Source organism: Cherax quadricarinatus, chromosome 28, assembly GCF_038502225.1.
Source record: "Cherax quadricarinatus isolate ZL_2023a chromosome 28, ASM3850222v1, whole genome shotgun sequence".
NCBI classification, from domain to species: Eukaryota; Metazoa; Arthropoda; class Malacostraca; order Decapoda; family Parastacidae; genus Cherax; species Cherax quadricarinatus.
In genome coordinates this window covers 15718797-15735767 of record NC_091319.1, presented here as the reverse complement: position 1 = coordinate 15735767, position 16971 = coordinate 15718797, and the positions used below count along the sequence as shown (strand labels likewise).

The window sequence follows — 16971 nt, the reverse complement described above, 5'->3', positions numbered from 1 at the left end:
AGATGGAAAGATTTATGGAGAAACATCACCCTGACAAGGCTGTTGCAAGCCATGTCAGCAACATGGACAGTGACAAAGTCTTGGCCCATTTTAGGGAAGTTTTAATGAGATGCCAGAAACAGAGCTCTCTGGAAAAGTATTTAGTGCCACAAGTGTACAGTGACTCTCAAGCTGGTCCTAGTAGCATTAAGAAACAGAGAAGAGAAGTAACCCCAGAAAAGCACTTGGTACCTGAGGTGTTGATGGATGGGGATTCCCCTTCCAAACAGTAACTAATCCAATCTCTCTCCTCCTCCAGTCTTCCATACACAGAAAAATTGCCAATAAAAGTAAGTTTATGCTGTTAATGTTTCATTCATCATGTCCCATTGTATTGTGTATGTACTACATCTATATTTCATGTAAAAAAAGTTTTTGTTTTAATACTTCTGGGTGTCAGGAACGGATTAATTGTATTTACATTATTTCTTATAGGGAAAATGGAATCAAAAATCGTCAATTTTGATAATAGTCACACTTCCAGGAACGAATTAATTACGAAAAATGAGGGACCACTGTATATAGTCACTGGATATTTTCATATAACTGCTATCTTCATTCAGCAAGCTTGTGTTGTGTGTGTGTTGCTTCTAATTGTTCTTAGTCAGGGTAGCAGCTGTCAAAATGACATATTGTCTCATTACTCACTCCCCCTACTGCCTGTCAAAACAATGGGGTAGGATGCTCGCTTCCCCTCCATCCTATCTAATTATCTTTCTCCCTCAGTCTCTCTCTTTCTCCTTCATTCTTCTGGTATCCTGGGCTATTATCTTCATTCAGCAAGCTTGTGTTGTGTGTGAGTGTGCTGCTTCTAAGTGCTCTTAGTCAGGGTAGCAGCTGTCAAAATGACATATTATCTCATTACTCACTCCCCCTACTGCCTGTCAAAACAATGGGATCGGATGCTCCCTTCCCTTCCATCCTATCTAATTATCTTTCTCCCTCATTTTCTCTCTTTCTCCTTCATTCTTCATTCTCCTTCATTCTTCTGGTATCCTGGGCATTGCTTCTGGTCACAAACTCCTCAAAACCATGAAATTGATCTTCACTGACACTTCCATCTGTGTTAGAGCATCACTTGGGAAGAGTAGAGTCCCAGATTTGCCGGGGAGTCACATATTTCTTATCTCTAGGCATGCTGAACAAGGACTACTGAAATGGCATTCCCACAATGCACCACTGGCTCCCCGATTTTTTTTATGTGGTGCACACTGACCATGAAGACCCATTCTCTCACTTGTGAGCCTACCAGCTTTCTCCTGCTTGATTTGAAGCCAGTAGAATTTATGCGTGTTAATACACCAAACACGGTAGCTCATAAGGCGTATATATACGACTGAAACAGTCAAAGGGTTAATAAAGGTTGTGATCAGTGCATATGTATCTTTTACCTAAAATTTGTCAATGCAGTATAGCATATCAGATCCACCTTAACAGGATAATCAGCAGTTGCTAGAAGAGGCAGGAAGCCAACAAGTAGATGACAAAAACACACAACAACAACTGTTTCAAATGTCTCTGTCATCTACCAGGAAAATATACATTGTGAGCATACTATGAATGTGCATTCAATTAAAATCTATGCAAAGAAGTGTTTTCAAGACATCTTCTAAACAAAAAGAAGCAGAAAAGAAAAAAGAAACTGAAATTACTGTGAGAACCCAATAAAATACAAGAGGGCAAAAAAGTAAATGATTTATCACTTACCCACCACATATTTGTCTGACACATCCATTTAGCCATTCTTTATCTTCATCCTTTATGTCAGGAACAGTTACTTCTAAGCCACCACTGATCTGCAGATTTGACAATTTTTCTGGTGCACAATTGTAGACAGGCAATGCAAGTGTAACACGAAGAAGTTTAACAGATTTATATATTCTGGATAAACTCTTACTTAGAGATCTGAAGGCTTCTAAAGTCATGATTCTGACACGAATTTTTTTCAGCTTAAAGCAAAAACTAAGAACTTCCTTTCCCTCTCTTTGATTTCCAAGTGAACCAGTGAAGGTTGTGAGATGACCCCATGGGTGAAGTGTACGAATGAAATCATCAGATGGTTTTGTGCTATATTCATTATGCCGCCAGAAATGCAACTCTACTAGGATGGGATTGTTTTTGTCATATCGATTTCTCAATTTGTCTCTCAAGTTGGTCATTGTATCTAGTAATTCTGGAATATCATAAGGTTCAACATTACTGGGCATTTCAATTTTAAGCTCCTGTAAGTCCACTGGAGTGTTACTTAAAAGTTGGAGTCCTGTTACAACATGAGTATCATTCAGCTCCCATCTCCTTAAAGGCAGTTCTCTAGCAATAGTGTATGCAACTTTTCTGTGATGGAGTGCTTCAGTCAAAATTTTCCACCAAAAATTGTAATTACCAATGCCAGTTTCTGATTTTTTTATTAAAGTAAATAGTGGTCCTATATTCTTTTCCAATATATGATTTATTGCCAAGTGGCCAGTCAGAAACACAATTACTTCATGATACTTCCGCCACTCAGTAATTTTATTACGAATGCTGTCTAATGTCTCCCCACCCATCACAGCATTTGCCAAGAATCCTGCAGCAAGATATTCCATTTGTGTTTTATGTAGAAATGCATAAGTGCTTTCAGTAGCTTCATTACTTTCATCAATCTCACACATTAGAAAGGCAGACATAAATTCTATATCATTAATTTTTTCATACTCACATTTTTCTATAATTTTTTTCTTAATATCTTCAGAAATACAAATATTATTTGATTGGAGCATGAACCAAGCTTGTTTACCCAGAAACAGCATAACATTCTGTACTGCACCTGTGCGTGAAAAAGTACGAAGTCTCTCTTCAAGCTTTTTTTGACACAGTTTGAACAATTCACAATAAAGATTTGTGGCAGTGGTAACTCTGTTAAGAATATCTGGATTATCCCTCCAGAGATAAATTAAGAGGGCTAGTGTAAGAGGAAGTTTAAGGTGGCTTCCCAAAACTTTTCCACGTCCACGAATGTACTTTAAAAATTCACTAATTTGTATTTTCCTTTTCATTTCATTTTCTTCAACTGCAGTGAAAACTTTTATGGTAAATTCCCTTAATCCAGCATCATCAAATCCACAAACTTCAATTGAAAGACAATCCACATGATATCTGTTTGATAACAAAACTACATCTGTGTGATATTCAGGACGGGTTGTTAGTATTATACGTTTATTACTAAACTTTGCAAATATTTCTTCTACTATGTTCTTAGCTTCATCACCAGCTTCATCAAAACCATCAATGACGAAAAGTATGTCTAGCTCCTGCAGTAATGGTATGATTTCAAATGAGTCTTTAAACTGTTCATTGTGTGTCTTAGGGAGTCTTTGCTGAGTAAGATATTCTGTCAGGGTTTTTGACTTTACTGTTCGCACTTCAACAAGAAACACCAGATCAAAATTCTCTATAGTATTTATAATTTTCTCTGCAATCCCACACCAGTTACTTAAAATGTACCGACACAAAGAAGTCTTGCCAGATCCTGCTAAGCCATAGAGTATCAATGCACATGGGATTTTCTCCTCACCAGCTATTCTTGTAGATGCTTGAAGTAGTTCTGAGATTAAAATTTTTCTATCTGAGTCTTCAATTTTAAGTGGTGTGAAAATTTTATCAACTCGAAACTTTCTAAGTGAGGATTCTGAGCTATCACGTGATATCCATGTGCAGGGATTTAGAACCGTCAATTGCCCATAAAGTGTCTTAAGTTCTTTGCAACCATGAGCAATCAACTTGTGTGTCTTGTCCATCTTAAATGCCTTAACATCTTCTTCATATGTTATCATATCATCTTGGCGAATCTGAGCATCATGGATATCAGAAAGAGTTTTCTCCATTGTTTCAATATTTTCTTTAAAATCTTTTTGTAAAACATTACCTACACCTATATAAATCTCCTTTAAAACTTTTTTGAGGTTATCAATCTCAGCTGTTACATCTAGATGATTAGACTGATACTTATGACTTATTTTATTCCTCAATGACTTTAGGATAGTGATGTTTTGCTGGCAGTTACTATCCAACTCATTATAAATATTATAACATACTGCAGTCATTAATCTGTAGGCAAAGGATATATCAAATTCATCTTTCATTATGTTTTTATCAAGTAGTGGAAGGTCTATTTTGGAAAATGCATTCTTCAATTTTGTCGAACCTAAGTCCAACACTTTCTTGAAGTACTCTCGCACCGACATTGTTTCCCCAGTAGAATTCACATGAGAGTGTAAATACATTGTTCGTGAAACATCACACATAGTCTTCTGGCCTACTTGGTTGATACACTTATACACTTTACTGAAATTGAAGTCTTCAAGCGAAAAGCCTTTGGGCATCCGACTCTCTGGTAAGCCAGTTTGCATCAATACAGTGCTGAGAAACATGGCCAGATGAGAAGCTGGTTCTCTCAAGAATTTCCAGCTATCCATTGTTCATAGTTGTTGGGCGACCACTCTTACAGCTTGATTTTTATCCACTGCCTGAAAAAACTATAAAATATTATAATTGGAAATCATAACTCCTAAAAAGAACTCATTGACAAAAATACGTAAAATGCATTATTATTATTGTTACAGTTGTTTCTGTTATTTTTTAACACACTGGTTGTTTCCCAGTGAGGCAGGGCAACCCGAAAACGAAGCAATGCTTTCATAATGTTTTTCTTCATTGTACATTTAGCAATTTATACGGGAGAAGAGGTTACTAGCTCATTGCTTTTGGCACTTTAGTCACCTCTTATGACATGTATGGCTTATGGAGGAAGGATTCTTTTCCACTTCTGAATGGCATTATTATTATTATTACCTTACATTCATGAAGAAGCAGTGAACCTACAGGGGTCATACGACACCTGGGGAATGGGAAGCAATCAGATTTAATCAAAGACTGGGAAGGACATCTCTAATTCTGTGCATTAAGAGCCCTTCACTGGGTTCAGGTCACCCATCTTGAAGGGATAAGCACAAAGCATAATAGCATACTGCTACTAATAGGGAAGGGTTGAGTCTACAAATGATAGTAATAATAATAATAATAATAATAATAATAATAATAATAATAATAATAATAATAATAATAATAATAATAAATAATAATAATAATAATTTATTAAGACAAAGATACATAGTTGTACAAGGTATTATAGTATTTGGGCATACATTTCAAAAGCCCCTTGTATGCAGAGCATTATGGGCAGGCTTAAAATTAACTTAAGATTAATGGAACAGTTATAGTAAACAATTTACAACACCAAGTACAACTGAGTATTTTAAGCAATGAAATTTGAACATTTCAATTTTGGAGCATTATAGTTTTACAATTTTGTAGCATTACAATGAATAATATAACAAAATGATCAGTTTACTATATGTAGTCGTACAATTTATTAATCAGATCTAATCAAATCAAATCAATGATCTGTAGTGCAGTAACAGTTCATATGGTCATTGGATGAGTTACAGTGCATTCAAGAGAATGGATTATTCTACTAGGTAATGCTATAACAACATAGTTTGGTAAGGTTTCTCTAATTATACAACTGGGTTATACATTTATGAGATATAAGTTATTCAATATTTGCATTAGATTAGATATGAGAATTTATTGATCTTTGAGTATTTATTTATGAGGTTCTAAGGCTAGGGGAGTTACACAGTGAGTAATGATATTTTGAGGCAGTAGAAAGTGATTTGTTAACTATGTAGGTAAAATTAAATTAAGTACTATGTACAGGTCCTCCATCACAAATCTGGCATCATTGGGACCTGTAGTGTGCCGGATTACCGAGTTTGCCGGATTACAGAGTGGTTAGGTTAGAATACACTTAATAAAATTAACCAATTTGACTTACACAAAGTTCATTGAACATCGGCAAAAATCGAACATTTCCACTATTTTGAGCTCAATTTCAAGGTACTTTTCATTATGAAAGCAATCAAAATCACGTCTATTTCTGTAAAATATCTTCCGTTTTATCAAACGAGACCAAAAAAACGAGAATATAATCATAAAAACCATACAAAAATATACCACAAAGAGGCGGCTAATGGCTGAGAAGTGAACTCCCTTATTTATTGTCCATCTTTTTTATTTTTGGTGTGTGTTAAGAAGCATCTTTCCATCATACATTGCCCAAGTTTCAATGAGATAGCCCAACAAACAACTGAGAAAAAAACAATATTTACCAAAAAATCATGGCAAGCCCAAGCCAGGTACTGGAAATAACTCACTTTGTCTGACTTTTTTGGGTTATCCATACATATGCTGCTATGTATGATAATCTATGTAACTGTATTTGTGTATAGTAACTGAATAAACTTACTTCTAGTCTGTCGACTGAGTACAAGAAACCGCCCATTCACCTATTTAAACTACCCAATAAAGTGGTCAGAAATTGGCAGTTTGGCCAATTTCACACAAATTTCAACAGATGCCAATTTCAAAATAGGGTCCAGAATAGACAATGCAGACATTCCTGGCACTAAAATAACATTTTCTCTGTTCATTATTCATGGCTCCAGGCCCCTCTTATTACTCTTACTTACCATTTGGAATTTTTATTCACACAAAAAAATAGAAGATTTACTGTTATGCAGACTACTGCGTTATTGTAATTTTATAAATAATGTCAACCCATTCTTGACTGTGTATTGGAATTTGGACTGGCAGGCAGACAGGTATTGGACAGTGACGTCATTTGTTTACTTGAGCATCGCTAAAGAATAGAACTTTTCCGCTACTGTGAGCGCAATTTCAAGGTACTTTTCTTCATGTAAGCAATCAAAATCATATCTATTTCTGTAATATATCTTCCATTCTATCAAATGAGACCGAAAAAACGAGAATATAACCATAAAAACCATACAAAAATATACCGCTAAGCAGCCGCTAATGGCTGAGAAGTGAACTCCTCTATTTATGGTCTGATTTCTTTCATTTTTGGTGTACGTACATTAAAAAGTATCTTTCCATCATACATTGCCCAAGTTTCAATAAGATAACCCAACAAACAAACAAGGAAATAACAATAATAATAATAATAATAATTTACTACACGTACATGTACATGGGATACAGACATAGCTGACATCAGTGACATACTACTATATAGAAAGCCGCTTGTTATGCAGAGTATTTCAAGCAAATTAGGTCAATGTCCCAGGATAACACCCACACCAGTCGGCTAACACCCAGGTACCCATTTACTGATGGGTGAACATAGACAACAGGTGTAAAGAAATGCCCAGTGTTTCTACCCTGGCTGGGAATCGAATATTTACCAAAAATCATATATGGCTAACTGTTATGACCAAGGTCATAATGAGATTAATTTATATGTATTATCCACTTAATATTATACTCGGGGTTTCTTTAATTAAAGATTCCACTACTTTATAATATTATCTGATTTAGGAATATACCCGGGTATGATGTGTATACATGTATATATATATTTACGTATTTTGAGTAATGTTAGGTAGGTAGGTAACAGCTGGCTAAAAGTTGAAACAAGGTATGTCCTTGGAGGGTAGTTTAGCCTACTATTCCCTCTCCCCTTTGGCGAGTTGATGTCACGTAGGGATTAACTGTGTTAATTCAGTTCGCTCTCTCTGCCGACTCAGTGCGCATTGACTGAGCTACCCCTCCAGTACTCCACATTATTCTCACTTGTATAGAGAATTGTTGTAGAAACTCCTGAACCAGCTTGTGGTTTATCGTGAAGTCTGCGGACAATTATACTGTTACCTTCAGTTTACGATGTGATGACCAGTGTCAAGCTTAGAGCTTTGTGATATATTCCTTATGCCAGGGAGTTACTCAGTGAAAGTGTTAATTCTCAATGTATGTACTTGCATACAAGTAATGTCACTATTGTGGAAGCAGTAATATTCCTCTGATCATTAACAAGTGTAGTGGTCGTATTGTGTGAAGGAAAGTTTCTGACAAAGTGATATTTAATAGATATTTGTGAATATCTAAAGTATTTAAGCTTTTAAATAAAAAGAGACTAGGAAAAGCCTGAGTAACTATTATTTGTGCCTTACATTTCTAAGTTCTATGAAGTGTATTGTTAAGGAGTGCACTAACCTGGCTAAAGATTAAGATTCGAACCGTAACACTAACCCAAGCCAGGTACTAGAAATAAGCCATGTTGTCTGACTTTTTTGGGTTATCCTAGGTTCTCTACACATATGCTGCTATGTGTGGTAATTTATATAGAGAAAATAGCTTTTTTTGTTTCAGGTTTATGGTGCAGTACGAGTGTATATCACAGTCAGCCCTGTGCTACACTCCGTTTTCTCTAATATAAGACCCAAGACAGGGATAGGAGAACGGCACTTGTATCCCACACCCTCTTCATACCTCTGTTTAACTGCTCGGTATTATGCCAAATATTATTCATTCTAGAGTATTTAACATGTTTTATGTTACTTATATTGTTTATTATGTAATATTAGATCAATTGTGATAGGCAATAAGCTGTAGTGTTGATATTAGCATAATAATAAAGCATATTCTCCTGCATCACGAGACTGAGCTCAAAGCAACCGAGAGTGGCTTCAAAGCCATCTTATATTTAATGGACAATGTACTGTGTAGGTGCTTTACACAACGAAAAGCATTTCTTTTATTCACTGGAACCATGGCTAGGGCTAAAAGTAAGCAGGTTATAACAATAAATGGAGAAAAAGAAATTAGAATGACTTATGCAGCAAGTAGTGCCACCAAACACTACCAGCAGGTTGGTATGGCGACCCTGGAAATTTGAAATTATGCTAGCCGAAATTAGTGCCGAATAACTGAAGGAACCAAATAACTGATTGCCGGATTTGTGATGGCAGACCTGTATTTAGTTTTGGGTGAGTAGGTGGTTTTTAGAAGAATCTTGAATTGATATACAGTGTTTCTTTGGTAAGCACTGGTAATGAATTCCAAATTTTTGGGCCTTTTATGTGCATTGAGTTTTTACATAGTGTGAGATGAACACAGGGAACATCAAAGAGTGATCTGTGTCTTGTGTTATGGTCATGTGTTCTGTTAAGGCTGGTAAGGAGAAGTTTGAGGGGAGGGTTTATATCTGAGTTTAGTGTTCTATGTATGTAGTAGGCACAATAATAAGCATGGATGTTTTGTACGGTAAGTTTAGAATTTTGAATATTGGTGGAGTGTGCTGTCTGGAGTGGGAATTTGTAATCATTCTGACTGCAGCCTTTTGCTGGGTAATTAATGGTCTGAGATGATTTATTGTTGTTGAGCCCCATGCACAGATTCCATAGGTGAGATAGGGGTAAATAAGTGAGTGATACAGGGCAAGGAGAGCTGATTGTGGAACATAGTACCATATCTTTGATAGTATGCCTACGGTTTTGGAGACTTTCTTGGAAATTTGTTGTACATGTGTCTGAAATTTGAGGCTATTATCAAGGTGGATTCCTAAGAATTTTCCCTCTGTGAGTTTTGTGATAGGTGTTCCATTTACCATTATGTTAAGGGGAATATTTGTAGCTCTGTTCCCAAACTGAATGAAATAGGTTTTGTCAATACTGATAGTAAGCTTGTTAACCCTTTCAGGGTCACCAGGCCCTCTCCGAGACTTGTTCTCAGGGTCGCCAAAATTTCAAAAAAAAAAAAATTATTTTTTCTTATGAAAAGATAGTTTTTTTTTTTTTAATATTATAGGCTAAACAAAAAATTTTTACCATCAATACTTACCGAGATATGGAGGCGTGAAGTTGACAGAAAATGACCAGCATACGGTAACATCGCCGACTGCAGGCCACCCGGTATTACTTTATTTATTTTTTTAGGTACTATTTTCTATTATTTTTTAAATTTTTTTTTCCAAATAACTTTTGTGGCCTGTGAGACCAATATGAGTACTATTTTGTAAGTTATTTCTTTTTCTATACTACACAATAACTACATAAACACTGTTGTCACTGTTTTGTTTACAAAAAATATTTACACAAACGATATGAAATGTTGTTTATTACTATTTTTCTATATTTTATATACACATATATAGTCACAAGGAATGTTTCTAGAAGTGCTGCAGCCTGTGGAAGTCTTTGAAACATGGTGTCATGCACAGTGGCGTTTTACACTCCTCACACATAAAACGAGTGTCTCTGCATTGTTGTGGGAGTTGTTTTGTATACGCACAGACATAACACCTCTTCTGAGCCTTTTTCTTGAAAGCAGTAGCAGGCAGTTTTATTAGGAAGTGATCACCATGCTTCAGACGAGAAGGTAGTTGTTGATAAATTAGACACATGTGCAACTCTTGGGTATCTTTATTAAGGAAACGTTTCGCCACACAGTGGCTTCATGAGTCCATACACAGGAGAAGCTTGAAGAACAGGAGGAGAATGAGGTAATCAGTCCCTCAACCTTGAGTCGATGTGGTCAGTCCATCAATCTTGAGTAGAATACGGCATATGAGCGGAGAAGGAGCTTATAAACCATAGGTAGGAGAGGTGCAGCAGTCATAGGTGGTGTCACATTTGCCCAATGTGGAAGTAGGTCGTGCCCAAGGGTTAGACAAGCGAAGAATTCCCAAGTATTAAGATCCCAAGAAGTTGCAGTGTCTGACAGGATTGTAGATGATTGGTTCACAGAACCGACACATTGATAAATTAGACACATGTGCAACTCTTGGGTATCTTTATTAAGGAAACATTTCGCCACACAGTGCCTTCATCAGTCCATACACAGGAGAAGCTTGGTTCTGTGAACCAATCATCTACAATCCTGTCAGACACTGCAACTTCTTGGGATCTTAATACTTGGGAATTCTTCGCTTGTCTAACCCTTGGGCACGACCTACTTCCACATTGGGCAAATGTGACATCACCTATGACTGCTGCACCTCTCCTACCTACGGTTTATAAGCTCCTTCTCCGCTCATATGCCGTATTCTACTCAAGATTCATGGACTGACCACATCGACTCAAGGTTGAGGGACTGATTACCTCATTCTCCTCCTTTTCTTCAAGCTTCTCCTGTGTATGGACTGATGAAGCCACTGTGTGGCAAAATGTTTCCTTAATAAAGATACCCAAGAGTTGCACGTGTCTAATTTATCAATGTGTCGGTTCTGTGAACCAATCATCTACAATCCTGTCAGACACTGCAACTTCTTGGGATCTTAATACTTGGGAATTCTTCGCTTGTCTAACCCTTGGGCACGACCTACTTCCACATTGGGCAAATGTGACACCACCTATGACTGCAGCACCTCTCCTACCTACGGTTTATAAGCTCCTTCTCTGCTCATATGCCGTATTCTACTCATGATTGATGGACTGACCACATCGACTCAAGGTTGAGGGACTGATTACCTCATTCTCCTCCTGTTTTTCAAGCTTCTCCTGTGTATGGACTGATGAAGCCACTGTGTGGCGAAACATTTCCTTAATAAAGATACCCAAGAGTTTCACATGTGTCTAATTTATCAATGTGTTGGTTCTGTGAACCAACCATCTACAATGTAGTTGTTGATAATTTAGTGGGCAGTTTTCAATTGCAGGTGCTGTTCCTTGGTACTTGAATACTGTGTGTTTGATGACAGACAAACAGAATTTGCCATATGGTGGTTTGTTTCTGTTTCTCATCTTATATATATTATAAGCATTGAGCATGGAAATGTCCAGAAGATGGAAAAAGAGTTTTATGTACCACTTATAACTCTTGCGAACACAATCAGCAAACCCAATCTGCATGTCACATTTGTCCACTTAGCGCATATTGAGGGTGTAATCAATCACAGCTGCAGGTTTTAGAATGAGTTCATTGCTGTCTCTATGCTGCCTGCCAGTGTTTGTCATTTCGTTAGGGTGAACTGATGACAACAGTGTGACATCTCATTTGTCATGCCACCGAAATGCCATGATGTCATTGGCAGCAAACGCCTGCACCTCACCTCTACGAGTGCCAGCGTCAAACCTGGGCACATGTTTACGATTTGCATGCACTGTGTCACACACATCTGTCATGTTCACTCGCAAAAAATCACTGAGTGAGGGGCTTGTGTACCAGTTATCTGTATATAATATATGTCCCTTACCAAGGTATGGTTCTATCATTGTTCTAACCACATCACCAGAGATGCCCAATAACTTCCTGGTATTTTGCAATGTATAACTTCCAGTGTACACAATAATATCCAATACAAGACCACTGTAGCAATCACAAAGCACAAATAACTTGATACCAAAGCATTTCCTCTTGTTTGGTATGTACTGCTTGAATGAGAGTCTTCCTTTGAACAGAATCAAAGACTCGTCAATTACAAGCTTCCTGAAGGGATAAAAGTACATATTGAATTTCTGTTTCAGATACACAAACACATTCCTAATCTTATATAAACTGTCGTTTCTGTCAGGTCTGGTTTTGTCTGAGAAGTGAAGCATACGTAATAGTAGCACAAATTGATTCACTCTCATTATATCACTGAAACCTGGGGTTGCAATCAGGCGGTCTGTTGACCAGTACGATTTCACACTGCTTATACACATGTGGCATAAGCATTATTGTGGCAAAGAAAAGATACATCTCAGCCACAGTTGTCTCCTTCCACTTGTGTAAACGTGAGCTTGGTGAAAGTATTGTGTTTGCCATGGTGTACTCGTAGTATCTGTTGCTTTCCCTGACAATAATTTCAATCAGGGGTTCATCAAAGAATAACTCGAAACATTCCAGTTCACTGGCATTTTTCCCAAGTGTATAACATGGCTGTATTCCACTTTGGTTTTCATCAAACTGGTGGGGATTTGGAACAAAATTGGCAGTTTCCTGCCAATCCCAGGTGCAGTCTGCTGGTGGGTACTGGACATTGACAGGTGGTTGTGGTTGTGGAGTTTGTGGTTGTGGAGGCTGGTGTGGTGGGTGGGTGGGGATGGTGGCCTTTGTTGTAGATCAGCTGAGGCAGCGGCGTGGGTGGCAGCATGGGTGGCAGCATGGCCCACTGCTGGTGCCTCACGCCTGGCACCACCACTACCACCACCATGCACATTTTCCATCCCAATTGCAACACTATCATCTTCATTTTCACTGTCTGTTCCTGTTGTACAGCCACGGGGTGTACTCCAAAATGTACTCCTTCCCCTTGGAATAGCATATGGCACACTACCAGAGCATATATCGTCGTATATACTGACGCTTCAATGGAGAATATTCCACTTCACTATCACTACTGGAACTTTTTTCAAGAGCTTGTAGTTCATATTTACTATCACTATCATCACCAATGCTCACATCTGAGTCTGGGATTTGGGAAAATAGGAGTTTCCTCTTTGATTCTCATACAACTGAACGTGAACAAGACAGCCCAGCAGCAGAGGTGGAAGGCTGAGGGTTGTCTGGGCTTTCCTCACTATTACCGGTATTATGGTCATTAGTTTCGGTCACAACCTCACTAAAACCTTGAAACTCATCTTCACTGGCACTTCCATGTGTATTAGAACTGTGACTGGGGAACAAAAGTGTCCCAATTCGGCGAGGAGTGAGGAGCTTCTTACCGCGAGGCATGGTGAACAAGGTCTACTAAAATGGCTTTCCCATAATGCGCCACTGGGTCCCAGATTTTTTTTCTACCACGCACACTGACCACATACACCCATTCTCTCACATCTAGGCCTACCAGCCTTTTCCCGCAAGATTTGAAGGTGTTAGAATTTATGCGTACTAGTATGTCAAAAACCCTGATGCGTAAACCGTACTAGTACATTGGAAACCCTGAAAGGGCTAATCATAATCGAGGTAAATATTTTCTGTAATTCAGTATTTACAGTATTAGCTAGTATGACTCACGAAATCGTAATGACACGATTGCAAACAAACCATACCACGGGTGGGATTGAACCCGCGGTCAGAGAGTTTTGAGACTCTCTAAGAACATAAGAACATAAGAAAGGAGGAACACTGCAGGAGGCCTGTTGGCCCATACTAGGCAGGTCCTTTACAATTCATCCCACTAACAAAACATTTGCCCAACCCAATTTTCAATGCCACCCAAGAAATAAGATCTGATGTGAAAGTTCCACTCAAATCCAACCCCTCCCACTCATGTACTTATCCAACCTAAATTTGAAACTACCCAAAGTCCCAGCCTCAATAACCCAACTAGGTAGACTGTTCCACTCATCAACTACCCTATTTCCAAACCAATACTTTCCTATGTCCTTTCTAAATCTAAACTTATCTAATTTAAATCCATTACTGTGGGTTCTCTCTTGGAGAGACATCCTCAAGACCTTATTAATATCCCCTTTATTAATACCTATCTTCCACTTATACACTTCAATCAGGTCTCCCCTCATTCTTCGTCTAATAAGTGAATGTAACTTAAGAGTCTTCAATCTTTCTTCATAAGGAAGATTTCTAATGCTATGTATTAATTTAGTCATCCTACGCTGAATGTTTTCTAACGAATTTATGTCCATTCTGTAATATGGAGACCAGAACTGAGCTGCATAATCTAGGTGAGGCCTTACTAATGATGTATAAAGCTGCAGTATGACCTCTGGACTTCTGTTGCTTACACTTCTTGATATAAATCCCAGTAATCTATTTGCCTTATTACGTACACTTAGGCATTGCTGTCTTGGTTTAAGGTTGCTGCTCACCATAACCCCCAAGTCCTTTTCGCAATCTGTATGGCTAAGTTCTACATCATTTAACTTATAAGTACTAGGGTTATGGGCACTCCCAAGCTTCAGAACCTTGCATTTATCTACATTGAACTGCATCCGCCACTTTTCTGACCAAGAATTGAGTTTGTTTAAATCCTCCTGAAGTTCCATAACATCTACGTTTGAATCAATTATCCTACCTATCTTTGTGTCATCGGCGAATTTGCTCATATCACTAGTAATTCCCTCATCAAGATCATTGATATATATTATAAACAACAACGGGCCCAAGACTGATCCCTGTGGAACGCCACTTGTTACAGATCCCCACTCGGATTTAACCCCATTTATGGACACTCTGCTTCCTGTCAGTGAGCCATGACTCGATCCACGAGAGCACTTTTCCCCCAATGCCATGAGCTGCCACTTTCTTTAACAGTCTATGGTGCGGAACTCTATCAAAAGCCTTACTAAAATCTAAGTAAATAATATCAAATTCTTTATCGTGGTCAACAGCCTCAAAAGCTTTACTGAAGAAAGTTAATAAATTAGTTAGACAAGACCGGCCTCTTGTGAATCCATGCTGAGTATCATTAATCAAGCTATGCTTATCGAGATGGCTTCTTATAATCTCAGCTATAATTGACTCTAGTAATTTGCCTACAATTGAGGTCAGGCTTATTGGGCGGTAATTTGACGGTAACAACTTGTCCCCTGTTTTAAAAATAGGAATTACATTAGCCATCTTCCACATATCAGACACTACACCTGTTTGAAGAGATAAATTAAAAATATTAGTTAATGGTTCACAGAGAGTTCCATTTTGCATTCCTTAAGAACCCTTGAAAAAACCTCATCAGGACCTGGTGACTTATTTTGCTTCAGTCTGTCTATCTGCTTCACAACCATTTCACTAGTGACTGTGATGTTACATAATTTATCTTCTTCTAGCCCATTATAAAAATTAATTACTGGAATATTGTTAGTGTCTTCCTGTGTAAAAACTGAGAGAAAATAATTATTAAAAATCGAGCACATTTCATTCTCTTTGTCAGTAAGGTGGCCATAGTTATTTTTAAGGGGACCTATCTTATCTCTAACTTTTGTGGGTTCAATCCCGCCCCTGGTATGGTTTGGCTAGTATGACTGGGCTTGGGCAAGAGAAAACGTATGTAGTGTCATCTGCAAATAGTATGGGTTTGAGTAGTTGAGATGCATTTGGTAGGTCATTTATGTAAATGAGAAAGAGAAGTGGGCCAAGGACACTTTCCTGTGGGACACCGACTGTAATTGGTAGTGCGGAAGAGGTAGCTCCATTTGTGTACACATATTGGCTTCTGTTGCTAAGATATGACTTTAGGTAGTTGAGGGAGTGCCCTCTTATACCATAATGTGACAATTTTATGTGCAAAAAATCATGGTCAACTGTATCAAAAGCTTTACGTAGATCAATGAAGATTCCCAATGGGACTTCTTTTTTCTCGAGTGCAGTGTATATTAGTTCTAGCCTGTGTATAATAGCATCATTTGTGTTTTTGTTAGACCTGAACCCAAACTGATAGGGGTTGAGTATGTTGTGGGAAATGAGGTAGGAATAGATCTGCCTACGAATTAATTTTTCAAAGATTTTAGAGAGAAGGGGTAAGTTAGATTTTGGCCTATAGTTGTTCAGGTCTGTTTGATCTCCTCCTTTATGTATCAGGGTGACCCTCGCTATTTTGAGAATTGAGGGGAAGGTAGAGGATTCGATGGATTTGTTAAAGAGTGCTGCAATAATTGGTGACAGCACTTGAGCTTTTTTTGTAAAGGGTGATAATGTATTTAAATCTCCTGTCTTGTTCTTTAGTGTGTTGGTAATAAGTGAGACTTCTGTTGGGTTGGTCGGAGCTAGGAATAGTGTGTTCGGGTAAGTGCCAGTGAGGTAGTCGTTATGTGGGGTGTTTGAGCTTGGGATTTTGCTCGCCAGGTTTTTTCCTATGGTGGAGAAGAAAACACTGAGTCTGTTTGCAGTTTCTGTCGGTGGGAGTAGGGATTCATCTGGTTTTGTTAGTTTGATTGTTTTATTTCCTGAAAACTTTTTAGTTCCTAGAATTTCAGATAGGGTTTTCCAGGTCATTTTCATATCACCTTTTAAGTTAAGTAATCTGTTCTCATAATACAATTTTTTTGCCCTTTTTATCAGGCTGGTTAGGATTGATGAGTAACATTTTGTTTGGTCTCTGGTTATTAAGATAAGATTTCGTTCGGATTTTTAACCCCGGAGGGTTAGCCACCC

General features: G+C 37.9%; 1 protein-coding gene across 9 annotated transcripts in view; it reads right to left on the bottom strand.

The window, feature by feature from the left end:
- The window catches only part of LOC128693341 (uncharacterized), a 110765-nt gene that overhangs the window by 58521 nt on the left and 35273 nt on the right, over positions 1 to 16971 (bottom strand). For 5 of the 9 annotated variants that reach the window (XM_053783025.2, XM_053783016.2, XM_053783021.2 and 2 more), the window contains one exon: positions 1747 to 4544. The exons of 1 other annotated variant lie outside the window; for it this stretch is intronic. In XM_053783025.2, coding sequence (XP_053639000.2) covers positions 1747 to 4493 — 2747 coding nt within the window. In that variant the 5' untranslated portion in view covers positions 4494 to 4544. Of the gene's footprint in view, positions 1 to 1746; positions 4554 to 16971 lie in introns of all 9 variants that reach the window. 3 more of the 9 variants (XM_053783017.2, XM_053783022.2, XM_053783024.2) reach the window with 1 other exon arrangement.